At 32.5% G+C, this 20,607-nt stretch overlaps 1 protein-coding gene across 3 annotated transcripts in view; it reads right to left on the bottom strand.

Annotated features, from left to right (window-relative positions):
• fidipidine (coiled-coil domain-containing protein 93) overlaps nt 1-20,607 on the bottom strand; it is a 525,830-nt gene that overhangs the window by 60,537 nt on the left and 444,686 nt on the right. For all 3 annotated transcript variants that reach the window (XM_089595045.1, XM_089595044.1, XM_089595046.1), the window contains one exon: nt 7,400-7,716. In XM_089595045.1, the coding sequence (XP_089451171.1) occupies nt 7,400-7,716 (317 nt within the window). The remainder of the gene's footprint in view (nt 1-7,399; nt 7,717-20,607) is intronic.

Raw genomic sequence — 20,607 nt, 5'->3', positions numbered from 1 at the left:
AATGCCGCAACTATTGAGAATTTCTTACAATACAAAACAAAAGATAGTGAAAAGGTGTTTCAAGTGTTTGAAGTCATTCTTAAGATAAAGACTTTATCCAGTTTTTCTCCAGTTATTATTTTTTTTTTCTACGGTGCATTTCGATGATTTAGTAATTCCTAATCAAGTAGCATTACATAAACTGTCTGGTATACTCAAATTTCTAATTAGCATTACTATCGTACTTAATTTCAAACTTAGTTTATAAAATAGTTAGTCTTCACAAATACTATGTAACATATTTATTAGAAAACTGATATTAATATTATTGTCTAACTTATCAACCCTTTTGTATGAAGCGTTATTATGGCTGTACCAAGTTTTAGTTTCTTCAGTTAACTTTTAAAGAATTCTATTATTTAAGAAACTGGTACACTCATCATATCATGTAAGAATAACACTATTAACCGAGCAAATACTTAAATCAATGAATATTTTAGAACATACATTATTTTGTATTTACTTTTCATTATAGAAAAGAATACAAATTTAAAAATTTTTAATTCCAAACATCCATGAAAATAACAATTTAATAGTTTCTTAAATCGTAATTTTTTTTATCACTGTTGTTATAAATAGAAGAATTTGATTCAAATTACAACCTTAAATAATTTATTTATTTATAATATAATTCCGTTTTATACATATAAATTTCTGTCAACTATTTCTAAGGCTTTTTTTTCATCATTAAAGCTCCATTCTAAGTAATCAAATCAACTCCTCGTAACTTTTTGTTACATGAATCGAACATTTTTTCACCGATAAATATTTCTCTACCTATAAGATTTTATGTATCTTTAATTCGTTTTAGTATAGGTGGATTAGAACATTTACATAATTTTTCTTCTAAGTCTGAAATTTAGTTAGTATATAAAAGACCACGATTATCTTAATTATCAATAAAATCTTCTGTAGCATTTTTTCATATGTATTTTGTATTTTTTTTACCTTAAATGTTTTCTGGAATCAAAAACCACGCAAAAAATGTCTTTATTGATTAGGAAACCTAATATTATTACTTCTTTAAATGTATTACTGGTATGAGAATCATGATCAATTTAACCCATCAGGGTTACAGTATTTTTAAATGTCTGGTATTAAATTTCTATAAATGTTTCAATATCTTCGAAGGATGATGCACCATTTTTTCTATTTAAAATAAGTTTTAAAAATTCGTTCATGATTCTTTGGAGATATTTTGTTTAATTTTCTTACCATGGGCCCAAAGTGCAACTGCCGCTTTGCGCCCTCGGGTCACACTTTGCACCCTTGTAATCACTTTGGGCCCACGGGCAGAAAAGTTTTTTGCACCCTCCGGACCCAAAGTACTTTTCTGCCCTAGGGCCCAAAGTGATTTACTGGGCGCAAAGTGTGCGTACGGGCGCAAAATTGCACTTTGCGCCCTCGGTAAGAAAAACATTATACGCGACTCGGGCACCAACCTACAACAAGCGCACCCTTCGGGCGCTCATGTTTGTACTTTGTGCCCTAGTGACGTAATGTACCATTATCTATTGCAATGATTTTTATTACATTTCTTTTTTCCCAAACTGTTAGTTTGTTATTGAAAATATAATATTTTGAAATGTTCACATACTTTATTGATTTTGAAAAATAATCACGTTTGTTTAAATGCGTCCAACCTGTTAGTTCTGTTTCATAGTTTTATGATATTTTCAAAATTATTTTTATCGAGAATAATTTTTTGTTTGTTTTCAGAGTAGAGGTCTAAATCAACAACTGTATGACTTCTTACACAAATTGAAAATTCTTGTAGTCTACAAGCTGCTTTCGTGAAACTCACGTATATAGGATTAATATAACTACTGACTCCATTGAATTTTTCTGATGCTGTATCTTTTCTGTGATTCTGTGATTTTAATTTTTGAATTTTAATGTATGCTCTGTCACTACCTCTATGAATGTAGTCATACATATATTTGATGATCTAGATTGATGAACAACATTTAACGTTAGTACAATATTTATGTATAATTGATAAAAATTTATTACAAGGTATAACAATTTTATTAACTACTTAAATTGTATCTTTTGTCCAAGTTTTATAAATATGGTTATCAGACATGTTATTATTTTTTTTTAAACTGCAGGTAACCGTTTGTTTTGAATATATTTTCATATTTAGTACGTTTGTAAAATGTTTTGGAAAATTTTTGGTATACTTTTGATTAGAATAATACGTACGATGATTGTGTTTTATATGAGGACCGTAAGGCATGTGTTTAATGACTAATTTTTTATGTTCTGCATTACCCGAAGAAATTTTAGCAGAAATAAGTGTATAAATTCGTTCAGGCATTGTATTTTCTTGACAGGATGGAAAGTTATTAAGACGCGTGCATAAAGTAGATCACGTTCCTGAAATTTAATTGTATAGACATATGCCAACACTCTACCAAAAATATAATTTTTAATACCATCTTCAATCGATAGTTATTTAAAATGAAATAATCTAACTGTAATATTTAGAATATAGTATGGTGTCGAGTTTTTAAAAATTCGGATAAACTTTCATTTTTTTCTATTTATGATAACATGTTACTATTATAAATAATTATGGTCTACTACACTGTCTTATTATAGCCATTGCATCCTGATAGCGCTTCTGAATGTATCTTCAATTTTTGATAGATTTAGATAGCAGTATGAAGAGATATATGATTTTTTCCCTTTGTTTTAAAACTTCTAAAAATATTAGATGCTCTATTAGTAATTGCATCTCATAATCCTTATGAAAATTTATCTTTAAACTGTATTGATTATATCTCAAATGATTCAAACGGATAAGTTATACTGCGATATAAGAATTTATGAAAAATTGTTGAGTCAATCTCCTTCTGCATCATAATGGATTAAAACTCTCGTAATCTGATCTGTACGACAGTCTGTATCCATAATATTCAAACATAGTAAGTTTTACATTTTTTGTTAAGTAATTTATAATGTAACCAGTACTTCAGTCAAAATCTCCTAGAGAAAAAAAGAATGGACTTACTATTTGATCAATAAAATAACAGTTTACTTCGAAATATTTTCATAGGATAGTTATCTGGTAATTCCTCAGGGTATACACATAAATTAAAATTTTTCGAGTGTCCTGAGTTCGTATTTATAGTAGCAACACATTTTACTGTCATTGGCTTATTTATGTATGTTTTAATGACCATTTTTTCGTAATTTTTATTAATTTTTTTTCATATTTTCTTTCTTTTTACCTTCCCATTTTTTACTTTCTATTTTTAAGTTAAGTGAACAACGTTGATGATTAGCATCAGCAATGTCTTGAATCGTATCAAACAATTTCCCGTAGGTAGGAAAACATATCTTGTCTTAATTGCGTTAGATATCAACTTACTGAACTCACTGAGGCATTCAAGCAAGGTCTCCGAATCGTTAAAATTAAAGATCTTACTCGACTTTACTTTGACTGGCCCTGGCTCAAACTCCGTTCTATATTATTCGAAATTTTTATCTTCCCCTACCTTCAGAGAGGTACAAAATGAGTGTAAGTAGTCATTTTATTCATTTTATTACTTTTTTATACCCTAAATAAATAATCTGGAAACATACTATTACATTTTGTTCTTTGATATCTATGGCTTATTGTTGAAGTATTTAATTTTTAGTTAGAATTCCTCATAGCACATGCCTTGAAACATTCAACAATACAACAATCAGATTTTATTAGAAAAAAGTTAACGGAACGTTGTGGAACATTTTAAAATAGTACAAACAACGTTTTATAAACATTTTTAGAACGTTGCGTGCCATTTAAGCATGAAAGAATTTTTCCAGAATTTTTTAAATATAAGCGTACATTCCACTTATATTTTGTAAAAACATAGCCATAGCAGTAACACATAGACATAGCGAACGATAAGAAAACGTCAATAGCGTTACAGCAGAAAAGCGGCATTAAAGCCGTATAATTTTCTCTCTCTCTCTCTCTCCTTCTTACACTTTCTGATGTGTATAGAGCGGCGGAGATCCAAAGACAGCATAGACGCAGCTAGTACTCAACACTAAAAAAATATAGTCAAGTCTACTAGATATTTTAGTAGTTATTATGTCAATTCAATAGTAGCACTCTAGTATTATCTTGTATAGTAGATTTTACCTGACAGATTTAGTAACCACTACCGAAGACTACTGAATCATTTTTAAAGTATTTTAAGATTACTCTCAACATATTATTGAATAGTTTTTTGAGAGAACTTAAATTTTATTTCTCAAAAGAGTTCGTTAAAAGGAAAAAATTATACTAATAAAAAATCACAGCTCGTAACATGAATATTTATTTATTTTTTTTAAATTATAAATCTAGATAAATAATATATATATGCATGTGTGTTGACATAACGTTTGTGCACCAGATTTTATTAACATGACTGAAAATTTAAATTAGATTTATCAGAGTGGACTAGTAAATTGACTCGAGATTGGGTTTGTTATTTTCCCCATTTTCCCTAGCCTTATTAGTTAGTGGACTTTACTAGACTTTTTTTCAGTGCATATTCGTTCATCTTTCCTTCTGACATATGGCAGTATATACAGCCGTAGTGGTGTATACATCATAAATATATCTTTATTTGCTGGAAATAAAATTCATGTATGCTATTTACTCAACTTTTTGCTAAATACATTTTTAACTTTGTTTTAAAAATAAAAAATTTTAAAAGTATGAAAAGTAAATTTGAAGAAAGTTGAACACCGAGGAGAAACAAATGTAAAATAACATAGTGTTAATGAAACTTTACTTATACGTAAGTAAATAAACAAATAAGCCACTTAAAATATGCTTTTGCAAATTTCTACTGTAAAGGCTTGACAATCTGAAACTCATAAAACTCATTCAAAATGACCAAACAAATACGTTTAATATGATCAATACTATAGACGAAAAATTCACAGTACAAAACAAAATTTTTAGAGCAAAAGGACTCATTTCATAGCTCTATTTATTTATTTATTTATTGTTCAAACGAGAGTATTCCCAGATTATAAGTACAGTCACAAGTAAAATGATAGTATTTGGCATTAGTGCATACAATATAATAAATTAAAAATAGATTGTGTCAACAATTGATGAAAGTACAAGAATTATGAATAAATGATTTGAAGTAAAAAAGTTAGAATCCAAATACAAAATGTTTATTAATATGAAATAAAAATTGATCAGCTATGGCAAAAACAAAAATACTTTAACAAGCAGTTGAATTAGCAAATTAACGAACAAGAGTGAAAGGAGTTAATAAGATTGTTCCAAAGTCTAGGTGATCTAAACACAGCCTTGTTATAGATTGTGTTGTACATGAAAAAATTTAACAAAGAAGTCGTCGTTCCCTTAGGATCTCTAGTGTAAAAAAGATAAATAAAGGGTACATCAAATTGTTCGAGGAGGAGCATTAGTTTTAGCATTATTTCAAGATCATGATATCCATGTAGGGGTTCAATGTTAGGGAGTTTGAACTTAAATGCAGTCTTGGATTATAGTCATGTAGCAAGGGATTCATAAGAAAGCCTGATTCGTTAGCTAGCTATCTGATGAACCTATGCCAAACACTTTTAAATTTTTTGATAAGATATAGGTAAATAGGCTACTAGATAGGAGAGGCATATAGTGAAGTATGTAAGATTGAAGGCTTATAGATTTGGATGATCGCAGTAATATTAGAGAGAGCACGCGGTGGCTCGGTTGGCTGACTTGTGGGACAGATCGCAGGAGACCATGGTTCGATTCCCAGCTAGTACGGCTCTTTTGAGCAAGTACCTCTTTGAATTTTCACATGTGCTTTTTCACTACGCAATGCTCCTCGTGAAGGGATGGAGGTCAACCTTCTCGCAGTAAAATGGCCTACCACTTAGATTTTTCGCTCTCGAGGTGGTATATGTGACATCATCACCGCACCAATGAATAGAAAACTGTATTGAATAATGTATCATGAGTAACTAATATTGTAACATGTAATCAATACTGTAGTATGTAACCAATATAATGTAAAATGTGCCTTACGGTAACAAGGCTATATGTACTTGATTACAATAAAGCCTAAAAAATGAATACGCTACGTTAGTAGGTATTTATTATTATAAAAAAAAAAAAAAAAAAAGTAATATTAGAGAAAGTCCAAGTCTGAAATTTTTGCTAGATTGGAACAAGTAAAGCTAGGACGAACTAAATAGTTAATGATATCAGACACATCCTTAAGGCAAACACAATTAGACTTTAGTACACAAGTGAGATGAAACTTCGATGGATACTGTCTACATTGAACACCATTACCTCTATCTGATTAACAGCTTGGCAGGCTGCAATCTACATAGTTTGTTGTAGAAACGATTAAGCTATTCGAGGCAGAGGAGTTTTTCGACTTGGTAGTGACTTTGCCCAAACCAGACATCATGACCTTAGATTTGGCTGTTCTGAGAGATTATAAATGCCTAGAGTAACTGTTGAATAGGATACAAAGCAGTCAAATGCAAATTCATACTTAACGTCATGCCTAAGTGAATAAAGAAAGTTTTAACACAAAGACTAACACTATGACTAATAGGAAAATAATCGATAAAATAAATTGAATTTGAACGATTTAGACGACCAAATTGCTAATGCCAGCATCACCTCTTTAGTATAGTAAAAAAAATAGTAATAATAATAATAATAAATAAATTTTTGACCAAATATCGTAGATGTTACCTGGTAAAGTGTAATTATGGATTTTTTAGGTACAATTATATTTTTTACATAGTTGTGATACTGTAAAAAAGCACAAGGAGAAAATTTATCAGTTAAATATTACTTAGAAAGTGTATTAGTAAAAAATTTTAAAAAACTTCTGAAAATTTCTAACATCCAACTTAACTACTGTATTATTATAAACTAGAAAAGTTACTCAAAAATAGACTAGCAAGTATTGGCCACACAAAGAGTTTTTACGTTTAAGACCCACCGTGTTCTTAAATAACATTGTAACTCGTTGAAATATATGCCCAACGCACACTTGACAAAAATGGATCATTGTTTGAAAAAAAGTGACGATCTTTATTATACTTCTCAGTATACTTAGAAAAATAAAAAATGCTGTATCATATTGTTTGTTTCATAATTGATATAAATTTAATGCTTCAGGACCATAATATAATGACCTAAGCATAAATGAGAAAAAATGTTACATTTTTACGTAAAAATCAATGTTATCCATCTGCAAGGCCTACTTCTATACCTAGAGCTTTAAAGGTAGAAAAGCACTATGAAAATCTATTTATAGTCATCAAAATTCTTTTAAAATCAAAAATACAATTGGATCAACAATTATATAAAAGAAAGCTTTTAAAATACCTTGGTTGTACAGTTCCATGAAACGTCTTTGGTACTGAGTAAGCTCTGATCTACTAGGAACATCATCTAGTTGTCTGGTTAAAGATGCTATTGATCGATTTTTTTTTGCTACTTGCAATTTTATACTGTTAGTTTTTTTTTTACTTTTGTTATATTTTATAATAAGATTATCATCTTTTCCTAAAACTCCGAACTTCACTTTCTCAGTTTTATCATTGAAAAAATATAAATGTAACTGACATTGTTCCCGAAAGTCCACTTCTTGGAATTTAAGTTTATCATACAGCGTCAGTAGTCTCTTTAAGTTTTCCAAAATTCTGTAATATAACGGTAAGTTACACGTGAAGAGCAATTTACTATTCTAATGATATATCTACTACAAGCATTTTTTTCTAAGCAATATTGTTAAATTAACGTGTACCAAGATTTTTTTTTCAAATACAAGATTTTCTAAATTTATTAAGTAGTATTTGCCAAAGTACTCTGTTTGGTAAAAGAATAATTTTTACGGACAGCCAACTTACCTTACCTATTAACATTTTTTTAAAGTCTTTTAGATGCAAAAATTATGAATATTTGATTTTCTAATAAGGTAAGCAAATTCAAGCCTTTACAAAAATATGATTTCACCTTTTTTTAAACAAAAAATTTAAACGTAATTCTTAACTTTTTTAATGGTTTAATGTTAAAAAGACGTTTTCTTGTTTTCTGATCGTAAATGTCATTGAAAATAGTGCTAATAAGAGCCAAGTACTACTACTAAGATGTGGGTACAACTACATTTTTCTTTAATTTCAATGAATAGCGGAAGTAGGAACTTTTGTACGAAAGCTCAAAAAAATTTATTTTTATGCAAAAGTAAAAAAAATTATAGAAAATAGAGTTTTGAAGGAAGTTTATAGTTAAGACCGTTGGCACCGACACACTAAAGAGTCCTGCTAACAATCTTATTAATAAAATGATTAATTAATAACATAAGCATCGATTACAAGGTGTCCCAGGGGGTTTACCAGCCACTTCATTATTGAGAAAAATAAGCAGTTATTAACATTAGCACCTATAGTCAGATGTCCGGGTACCTGGTGGCTATTTTGTTAATCAAACAAACATTGATTTATGACACCAGCGTCTATCACCAGTTGATCTGGATCGTTTACTAGCCACTTGACTAATAATAATAATAAATCATTAACAATATAAGGGCCTGTTACTAACCTGACCCAGGGCGCTTACTGACCACTTTTTTGTATCAAAAAATAAATTATTAATATTGTAAATACCTATCACTAGATGGCACAGGGTGTTTACTATTTCATTATGAAAAGAATGCATAACCAGTAACACTGGACACTTGATTATGGATAAATAATCAATTAATTACATAAGCCCCTATAACTGGAAGTTCAGGACGTTTGCTAGTAACTTCATTAATAATGAAATGAATAATTATTAATACAAGTGCCTACCATTGGGTGCTTTAAGGCGCTTTAAGGCGTTTACTGGTCACTTCATTATTGGTGAAAAAATAATAACATAAGCACCTGCCACCATGTGTTCTGGAGCGTTAACCAGCCACTTCATTGTTAATAAAATAAATAATAAATAATATAAGCACTTATAATTGAATACAAAACCCTCAAGTGACTGGACAAAAGGCTTAAATCCATGTTAACAGCACAAAGTTTTTACTTTCAGTAGTCTACTGCTATTTATGAAAAGCTGTTGGCCTAATTTAAATTAAGAATAAATGAAAGAGATAACTGTATCAATTGATTATTAATTCAGAGTTCATAAAGAGTGTCCGTCTGTAATAATAAAAAAAGTACATAATAACAAGAATAACATTATTTAAGTAAATGACTATCCATATTATATGATTATCTAACGCTTATTGTTTGGAGTTCCACAAAAAGTTAATGACTTCAATCCATAAATATGAGCATGACAAATAGGCGACTTTTAAAATATTAGAACAAGGAGAACTTTGGCATAATTAATTTCGAATCTAAGGTAGTATTTGCAAAATTTCAGATGTCGGATGTAGTACCGGTGACTTTTTTTAAACCAACTTATTTGCTCAAAATTAGTCAAAAAGAGTTTTTGGGCTTGCTCATTATGAATTAGAAGTCAGATTTTGATATTCAAACTAATGTGGCAAAACTTTTATATTCTAATCTTCTTTGTTAAATCTACTGTTTTCAATTTTGCAAATCTAAATTCAAATTTGTAACTAGCGATACAAAAAAAGCTCCATGTTCCAAATTTAGTACAAAACAGCTGATTTAAAAGGAAAGACTGTGATAATAGATCCACTATCTTGAATTTGTGACCAGCAAACCCCAAGAGCCTCCACAGACAATATTAAGGTACAAGTACACGTAAATAATCGTTGATTTAAACTCATTCCACTCACTAACTTAAATCTGTCATCTTGTTTTGACCAAGTTTGACCTCCAATTCTTGATATGCGACACTGAAAACCACTTACGTGAGGCTTTAGTTAAGTAAGTGAAGTTAAACTTGTGGTCTGTTATAATTTCATTAACAATACTATATTTATTACAAGACAACTTAATTTTTATACCTTTTTCAGTTTACTAATTTGAAAATTACAAAAAAACCTTTTTAATACTGTTACGTCTGCGTATAAAACTTTTTTTTTCCTTCAATACATTTTGTCTCCCACAGTCTCAATTATTTTCAAACTCCTCTTATGATATTGCCGTATTTCCAAACGGTCTAAAGTCTAACACGTGTGAAGTAATTGTGCAATATATTATTAACAAAAATCGAACAAAAAGTTATTGAATACATCAATAACGACTGATTAAACACCTACTATTTAAAAATACTAGAAAATGCTCGGCACCCGTACTACACGCGTAGACTTTTATGATTATCTCAATCAATATTAGTGATATTTTAAATTTGAATATGTTATACAATTAATAAATTGCGTACGTTTACCGCAAGGAAATTTATATTCTCAAACAGCTCAATTGTCAGTTCGTAAATTAAGTGACCCTGAAATAAATGATTGGACACTGTAGGCTTTTTTGTGAGGTTAAGGTTGGATAAAATTTTATAGCCTGACCCTAGGAGCACTTCTGGAATCTTTAATCAGCCTGTCCGAGAATATTGTACAATTGTTTGAAGTATACAAGAATAACAGTGTGTTTGTAATCATAAAATCAATAAAATTAATGGCCAATTACAGAAAGTTTTTCAACTTCTACATTTGTCTCGATTACCTAATGCTCAATTATAGATATCAATTGACTTCTGGGATATAAAAGTGTTTGCAGAACGTTTAAAAAAATTGGGTCAAGACAAAATACGTATTGTATAACTATGTATGTGAAAATTGTTGTAATCCTTATTCGTTGTTTAGCATTATAATGTGACTTCTTTAACACAGACCAACCAATAAAGTTTCAAATTAGAAATCTACCGTAGAAGAGAACAACATTTAATACGGTTTCCTGATCTCCAAAAAATTTAATTTTTTTTTTTAAGCTGAATAAAATATTACAACTGTATATGAAATTCCATTATCCTGTTATATCTTGCGTAACTGTACGATTAAAACCTAAATTACAAGCTGGTATAGCGGAGGATGTCTGTAAACTGATCTTAGCTACTAGTTGCGTTTTGACAAAAGCTATAATGGGCTACATAAAATAATAAAACATAGTCTTTAGAGACATCTTTATAGACGTCGATTAGGACATATCTTAATACGTATTTACTTCAGATAGGGTGAGATGTAACTTTAAAAATCACGTGCTGCAATTGTTCAGTTTCACTTCCGAACGGATTACTCTGATTAAATGAGGCTTCAATGATATTCTTTAAAGTACTCCCTTTTTGCCCATCCACATAATTTTGAATAAAATACAATTGTTGGTGTAGTAGAAACTCTTACTGATTTACTAAACGCTCTTGTTTACAGCCCCATAAAAAAATTACTGTGGGAGATGGTGCAATATATCCTATAAGATATCTTACAACATATTCTACACAAAATTTTATTAGAAGCCATATAAGATTTTTTGCACGATTTCCTGCATGATATCCCATACGATATTAAGCAAGATTTTCGGAAACTAAAAATTAAATATGTATTATAACATTTTACTCTTTAAATTTTGAAATTTTTTTGCATAAAAAGGTGTTAAAAGAGCTAGTCTAGGTATTTAAAAAGAAAAAAGCATCCCTCATCTCCGATGAGGGGATTTCGAATCTGGTCCAGAAGATCCCTAATCAAGTACCTTACCCACTTACTACCTTACCAGAGCAGATTTGACACTCAAGGAAGAATTTGCATCCTTATTAGGTACATCCGAAACTAATGTTTATTTTTTTATTTCAAACAAGTTTGTGTAATATATATTTTTTTCATAATTTATAAAAAGAATCATTTTTTTATCGCTTGGATGAAGAAAAAAATTGTTAAACGTTGTGGAAAAGTATCGTGTTAGGTTAATTTTACATTATTATGAATGCAAGTCAAATATCAATAGGAAAACGAAATGATTTTAAACTAATTATGCCAAGTTTATTGAGTTCTTTATTTTGAGAAGCACACTTACAGTTAAAATAAGAATACCGTCAAGAAAAACTGCTTCTCAATCATTTGTATTATTTAAATTATGTGAGATGTGTTACGTGAGTATCAAAAATGTAATAAAATTAAGATTATTTTAATTCTTCTATTCATAGTAAATACATCTATACGATAACTCAACTTATTTAGAGGTAGTTTCTAAAAAGATGTATGAATCATGTTAGGGACAATAATAATTTTCAAGAAGCATCAGTGACTTGAATTAATTAAAGATGCTTTGATCATTACTAGTTCACCCTGAAAATGTCGTTAATACTGCTTGTAATAATAAAAAAAATTAAAATTTAATTACGAATATATATTTCCCAATTCTTAAAGGAATTAAATTTCTGTCTTATTGGAAAAAATCTCATATTCACAAGTTTTTTTTTTTAAAAAGCAACAAAATAATATTTTGACCTAAAGTATACTTTTTTAAGCAATCATACATTAAACAAAAAAATTGCAGTATATAACACATGAATAAAATATTAAGAAAACGGAAATTAACTATTGAATAAACCAATTAATAAAAAAACAAAGATTGTGACAATATCTTTGTCATAATCTTGACAAACCTAGATCCAAGACCAATGGTCTAGCTGACAGTCCTAGTGCAAAACTTTTAATCTTAGCATTAAGTTAAGAATTTTCAGGTACTCTTTAGAATTATTAATTATTTAATGCTAATTATTCAGATTTTTTAGTAAAAAGTATCATAGTATACGTGAAATTGACGATTTCGTTTTGACAAACATTATTTTAAGGCATTAAAATTCAATCTTGAGTAGGAAAAATGTTGATCTTTTGCTTTTTGCATTGCAACAAACCTGTAGCACTAGATACAATTTACAAAATTTTTGAAAAAAATTTTTGTTACGCAGTTTGAATTAAATTGACATTACTAAAAATGTCAAACAAAATTAACATGAAGTTCCTTTACAATTTTAATAATTTATTTTTACCAAACCATGTAAATAGAGTGATTATATGTATCATTTATATAAAAAACTAGCAGCCCCCCGTCTCGGCTTCGCCCGAGACTTACTAAATAAAAGAACCGTAGTGTGTTGACATGTAATGTGAAACGTTTTCAGTTAGAAATTTTACACATATTTCTGACACATCTCAGAACAAAAATCTTCTTATTAAAAACATATTTTTTCGGAATTCATATAGTTTATTTGGTCAACTAATAAGGTAAAAAATTCAAAAAAAATAATTATGCTAAAAAGTACCGTGCGTTCTTTGTGCCATAAAATAATCAGTGGCCATAAGAAGCCGTTGATTTACAGTTTCTCCCTTGTAATTCACGAAAAGGGCTATTTTAAAGCTGTTAAGATTTTAAATCCTCTAAAAATTGACATTGAACAAAAACCCTTTTTTCCTCATGTCTCACAACTTTATTACCAGAGCAACAAAGTCGTGGACCTTAAACCCTACATTTTTATTGCCACAAGAACACAAATACATTTTCTACTTATTTAAAAATCTGAAGTAGAATCTTTAAAGATTTCAGAGATTGCTGTGAGGGTACAATAAAAAGCTGATCTCTCACGTAATGGACTGTCGATTTTTACGCTGCTATTTCAATCTCGATACATTTTAAGCGTCAGTTTCTTGACGCCTAAGTAAAATTGTATTTATTATATATATTTAAAGTTTTTCTTCCAATTCACGCTCTTGTGACTTTTGGCATGCTTAAAATTTTTAAGACCCCTAAAAGTTGTTTTCTGTCAACTTCGTTAGGTTCTAATATATTTTTTAGCAAGGTAGTTTGACGTCCAATGGCCCTAAAAAAGATCGGTGAGCTTCTTAAGTTAACTCTTTCTTGACTGCAGTTAACAGCAATTGTGACTGCCTAGACACCTCAGGGTGATCTTCTCTGGCCTGCTGTTGAAAACCCAGACTGATCGGGAGAAAAATTACAAAGTCCGAAGCTTTGGGGCTAGTTGTAGTGCTCTTTCCCAACGTCTTCCGATATAACGTCAAAGACGTTGGTGTCTAAAGCGCCTTTTTATTTGCAGATTCAGTTGTTTTGGTGATCTTAGATGAGGAGATTGGTTAGTGATACTTGTCCAGTAGAGGCTGTCCCGTTGGCTCAAGTTTTTTCTCTTTCATAGCTGTAATAGGTTTGCCCAGCGCAGACCTTGGAGAGGATCAGTGATTCCTGGTTGTATGCTTAGAGTCAAGAGGGTAATATAGGGTCGTCGGTCACCGGGTTTTCCAGCCTTGCGAAGAACAACTCCGCAGGTGACTTCTGCTAGCGAATGGCTGACTTGGTTTAATAGTGCCCGTCTTTAGTTAATATAGTCTTTGAGTCGACGAATCGCTTCCGGAAATGGTAGTAAAAATGTATTCGTTGGCAAGGTAGTTTACACTTAGGTGGCCCCTAGGCTATTCCTTATTATTATTCCTGATGATAAAGAGCTGGCTAGGGGTAGCTTGATTCTTACCCTGGGAGTCTCGATATACGGAAACTGTGATGAAGGGAGGTATGCCACTGACCAAATAATATCTCGTCTTCGGGTCGTTCCCCGGATACCCAACTGCTCATCGTTAGACGGGAACATGTGGGGGACGCGACGACCAAGAAGGTAGCCGTTGTGGCTGCCCGTGCCCCTCAGAGCTGTTTTCTCTAGCTTACATTTGTAGCCAAAAATTGTCTGACTGCACCAGGCAGGATGGTGGGACTGTCACACAACTCTAAAGAGTTAGTGCAGATTGTGCTCTGGCTAGATATGTCTCCTGGTATTGTGCCAGAGACGTCATCGGTTGGAATGAATTTTTATTTAATCGCACTTGTCGAGCTTCAGGGTGAATGGAAACCTAGGTCCCTTCCTCCTTACAGAAGAGTGTCGTCCGTAACCGGGATATCCAGCTGCGAGACTACGATCAGCACTCTCTATGCAGCTCGTTGAACTGCCGAGGCACAACTACATTACCATCGAGACGCTCCGGCGCATTATAACCACACTTATTTAATTCTGTTGCAGGTAGCCTCGATTTTATGTCGACGCTACCTAGCGGATTTTACTGAACTAAAGTGAAAAGCTGGCGGATTTTTGCAAAACTTTGAGCTCATTTATTGCTATGATTATTAAATTTTTTAAGATAAAAACTATACTAAAACCATCTAGGAAGAATCATGAATCAGTGTGCAAAATTTCAGCAAAATCGGTTGAGTAGTTTTCGCCGTTAGCAATTACAACGGTTTTAGCGACTTTGCTTTATATATTAGTAAGATAAGATAACTGAAATTAAATTTGACACAAAATAACATTCGATTAAGTTTCTACGTCCTTGAAAAATAAAAAATGTTTTTTATTGGCTTCGATCATGGTGTTAAAAATGTTAATTTATATTGTTTCAAATATTTTTAAAAAAATTTAACAATAAAATGAACAAAACCATTGTTACGTTGGCGCAACATATTATTTGAGTCTAAGCTTTCGCTTAATAACTCGGGACTTGCACTGGGCGCGTAGGTGGGACGCGGGGCTAAAGAGGTAGTTCAACTTAATGACGCGGTACTCACAAGGGGGCTACGACTTCTTTCACGCGACTAAGATCGACTGCTGTACGATATTCCGATAAACTTGCTCGCAGCTCACTCAAGGTTGGTCAATTTCACCAGGAGCGGCTTATCAAAGGGTATCCCGTTCGCGATCTAAGAACTGTCACGAGCAAGGGTATCGTCCTCGGCTTTATGTGGGAAGGAGATGGGTTAACTCGCGATCTAAATTTGACACACTAATATCATGGTCAGTATTTGCTTTAATCTGATCGGTCTTTGTTATTCTGATGGTATTACTACCGCTGAAAGTAATGGTATACGCGTGGCTAAATTATTATTCCCGGTGATCCACGGGTACCAATACTATTGCAAGTAATGGTGTTCGCGCACAACAACTTGATACTTCCCGGTGATCCATGGGTACTAATACTATGGCAAATAATGGTGTTCACACAAAAAAACTTGATATTTTTCGGTGATCCACGAGTACCATTAATATGGCGAGTAATGGTGTTCGCTCAAAACAACTTAATCTTTCCCGGTGATCCACGGATACTAATAATATGGCGAGTAATGGTGTTTGCTCAAAATAACTTAATATTTCCCAGTAATCCACGGGTATCAATACTATGGCGAGTAATGGCGTTCGCGCAAAACAACTTGATATTTCCCGGTGATCCACGGGTATCAATACTATGGCGAGTAATGATGTTCGCGCTAAACAATTATATATTTTCCGGTGATCCGCGGGTACCAATACTATGGCGAGTAATGGTGTTCGCGCTAAATCTTAATATTTCCCGGTGATCCACGTGTACCAATACTATGGCGAGTAATGGTGTTCGCGCAAAGCAACTAAATATTTTACGGTGATTCACGAGTACCATTAATATGGCAAGTAATGGTGTTCGCGCAAAACAACTTGATATTTCCCGCTGATCCACGGGTATCGATACAATGGCGAGTAATAATGTACACGCTAAACAACTTAATATTTCCCGGTGATCCACGGGTACCAATACTATGGCGAGTTATGGTGTTCGCGCTAAATCTTAATATTTCCCGGTGATCCACGTGTACCAAAACTATGGCGAGTAATGGTGTTCGCGCAAAGCAACTAAATATTTTACGGTGATTCATGAGTACCATTAATATGGCGAGTAATGGTGTTTGCTCAAAACAACTTAATATTTCCCAGTGATCCACGGGTATCAATACTATGGCGAGTAATGGTGTTCGCGCAAAACAACTTGATATTTCCCGATGATCCACGGGTATCAATACTATGGCAAGTAATGATGTTCGCGCTAAACAATTATATATTTATCGGTGATCCGCGGGTACCAAGACTATGGCGAGTAATGGTGTTCGCGCACGACAACTTGATATTTCTCGGTGATCCACGGGTACCAATAATATAGCGAGTAATGGTGTTCGCGCAAAACAACTTGATATTTCCCGCTGATCCACGGGTATCGATACTATGGCGAGTAATAATGTACACGCTAAACAACTTAATATTTCCCGGTGATCCACGGGTACCAATACTATAGCGAGTAATGGTTTTCGCGCAAAACAATTTGATATTTCCCGGTGATCCACGGGTATCGATACTATGGCGAGTAATGATGTTCACGCTAAACAACTTAATATTTGCCGGTGTGATCCACAGGTATTAATAATATGGCGAGTAATGTTGTTCACGCAAAACCATTTGATATTTTCCGGTAATTCACGGGTACCAAGACTATGGCGAGTAATGGTGTTCGCGCACGACAACTTGATATTTCTCGGTGATCCACGGGTACCAATAATATAGCGAGTAATGGTGTTCGCGCAAAACAACTTGATATTTCCCGCTGATCCACGGGTATCGATACTATGGCGAGTAATAATGTACACGCTAAACAACTTAATATTTCCCGGTGATCCACGGGTACCAATACTATAGCGAGTAATGGTTTTCGCGCAAAACAATTTGATATTTCCCGGTGATCCACGGGTATCGATACTATGGCGAGTAATGATGTTCACGCTAAACAACTTAATATTTGCCGGTGTGATCCACAGGTATTAATAATATGGCGAGTAATGTTGTTCACGCAAAACCATTTGATATTTTCCGGTAATTCACGGGTACCAATACTATGGCGAGTAATGGTGTTCGCGCACAACAACTTGATATTTCTCGGTGATCCATGGGTACCAATAATATAGCGAGTAATGGTGTTTGCGCAAAACAACTTAATAGGAAGAAAGAAATTTTAGAAATTTGATAATTTTCCACTTACTTTTATTTAAAAAAGAAAAGTCGGTATAGGCGGTGAACCAGCGTAGAACTAAAACCAAGATTGAAGAAGGTCAAGTGGCAGTAGAGGCGGACTCTGGTTACTAGTTGATCGTTCGAGGGTGAAAAACGAAATTTAACTGTGTCCTTGCTTCGTAGTAGACCAGGTTGTAGCGGAGGCGGACTCTTACTTTTTAGTCTACTTGGAAGGGTATTGTCGAAAGTCGTGTGCCGAACTTAACTGATTTTCCTCTGGGCCTCTGGGCCTTTTTATTGCGAGAAGCGGACCTCGGTCACGTGCTGGCTCGAAAAACGCAGGAAAACTTGCAGGGGGACAATTTTGAAGAAAAGACAATAGCCGAAAATCTAATTGGCTAGAACTGCTCTAGTTTAGCCACTCAGAAATTGGCACATTCCAGATCCGGCTTGTTCTCCTCTATGCGTCAAGAGAAGAAAAGGTGATTCTCTTACTCATGCCCTTCCTTTCTCTTTTATATCGAAAAGTTACAAGTTTTTATCATAACTAAATGTTAACGTTAAGATGTGGTATTATCAGTATTAACGAATAGTAAACATTTTTCACTTATTGAATCGAGCCCAATGCAAAAAGAGCGGTGAAAATCGCTTAATATTCAGGTTTGATTGAATAAATGTTCAGTACTTCGTGGTATTAATAATATTCTTAGTAGTAGTTAATTTTAGACATCAATAACTATAATAATTGCTAGATTTTCCGCTGTACACGTAAGCATTGATCGGACCAAAAAAAATCATGAATGATTAATTAACAACAGCGGTTTCGTTGGTTAAAACACGTACATCTATAGAAACAGTAGTGGAGAGCGTGACCTATTATATTGTTCACTTACTTAGATTTACCGATAGTTTCCATTTATTGTTAGTTGTAAATGTATTCCGAAATGTTAGTAGCATTCGGTCAACTATGATTTTCTCTGCTTGTCGTAGGAGAGGAAGTCGGCTCAGGGTGCCCTGGGAAATTGGAAATCCCGTTACCCGTGTACGGGACAAGAGTGCAGACTCTCTCTCGACATCTCTGCGTCAGGAAAAGGGGGAAGTGCCATGACTTTCCCGTTTTCCTTTACATTTCAAACAGTGACAGTTTTTAGCAAGATTACAATTTAGACTATTGCAGTATGTTTATGAAATTGTTAACGCGATACAAAAGGGTTGTACAGTAAACTATGAGCCCGTGAACATAAATGGTAAAAATCGGATAATTCTTTGAAAGTCAATAAGATTGCTTTCGTAGGTTTATGTAATATTGTTGGTGGCTTAGGGTGCAGCGTGTACAGGTTGTATTGGCCATATGTAATAATTCTAGCATTTGCTGATATTCTCGCTTAGTCTATGGGTCTTAACTCTAAGTTATCCTAGTTTCTAACATTGCGTCCTTAAACTCAATCTATGTATACTAATATCTAATATTAAACCTCAGCGCAGATGTTCTCCGTTAACCTTTTGCATCTATTAGTTCTTTAAAGTTATTTTTCTATTTTACGCTTTGAAAAGTATTTCATTTGATTTCTTTTTTAGTCATCATGGGCCAGCGTGCATGCATGTGAGTCATGCATGGTCGTAGTACCTTAGCTACGAGCAATCTTGTAGGTGATTCACCTCTTTGCAGATGCACATTGGCCCCTGCGTCTAGTGTTCTAAAATCGGCACGGAAAGTTTTGAAGCAAGGGAAAAAAAATTAATGTGGATACACCGATGTTACACCATACAGAATAACATTTAATAATGTTATTATATCTGCAACTTAATGCTTCTTACAGTGTCCAGTACTTGTTAAAAAGAGGTTATTCCAATTTTCATTTAAATCAAATAGTTTTTTTTTTTAACTCTATTATGTGTACAAATTTATGTTTTAAGAATTTATTTGATTTTGTAAGTACTGCATAAATGGTGGGGAATTCCATTTCCTACTAGTACTTGACACTCACATAAAAGTATTAAAGAACAAGGTTATTCTTAACTCTGTTGTACCAGTTACAATAAATTTATCATATTTCTGAGTGTATTACACTAAGAAAGAAAAATACATGTAAAGTTAAAATAAAATTCGTGAACTAAAAGTAGTTTTAATAATGATTAGTAGATTTATCATTAGCAAACGTATTAGTGGGACGAAATAATGTTATATGGACATTAATAAAATGTTAATAAACAAATTAGGTTACCAAGGCAGTAAATGTTATACACGAAATAAAAAATAAATATTAGTTTTGGATGTATCGAATAAGGACGCAATCTTTATCGTGAGTATCAAATCTGCTCTCGTTAACTGGGTAAGGTACTCGATTTAGGATCTTCTGGACCAGATTTAAAATCCCCTCATTGGAGATAAGGGATGTTTTTTTTTCTTTTAACTGCTTATCTAAGCTATTCCAACACCTTTTATGCAGAAAAAATTTTAAAATTCAAAGGGTAAAAAGTTATGATACATATGTAATTTTTAGTTGCCGAAAATCTTGCTTAATATCGTGTGGGATATTATACAGAAAATTGTACAAGAAATCTTACATGACGTCCTATAAGATTTCGTGTAAGAAATCTTGTAGCATATCTTACACGATATCACGTGGTAATTTTTTTACGGGAGAATTTTGTGGAAAGTCTGTCCTTGAGCTTTATATGTTGCAAAGCTCAATTAATTGACAACGATTTTCTTTTGACTACTACATAATAGTCAGTTTCTGAGAAAAATAATGGGATTTAATAAGACATACAATCTCCACTGTTTGATAATTAGTTAGAATCTTATATTTTTATACATT

This window comes from Copidosoma floridanum, unplaced genomic scaffold (assembly GCF_036245765.1).
Source record: "Copidosoma floridanum isolate Cflo_tuat_1 unplaced genomic scaffold, Cflo_Japanese_pri ptg000024l, whole genome shotgun sequence".
In the NCBI taxonomy this organism is placed as follows: domain Eukaryota; kingdom Metazoa; phylum Arthropoda; class Insecta; order Hymenoptera; family Encyrtidae; genus Copidosoma; species Copidosoma floridanum.
Note: the sequence above shows the minus strand (reverse complement) of the source record. Positions and strands in the feature narration are given on the sequence as shown.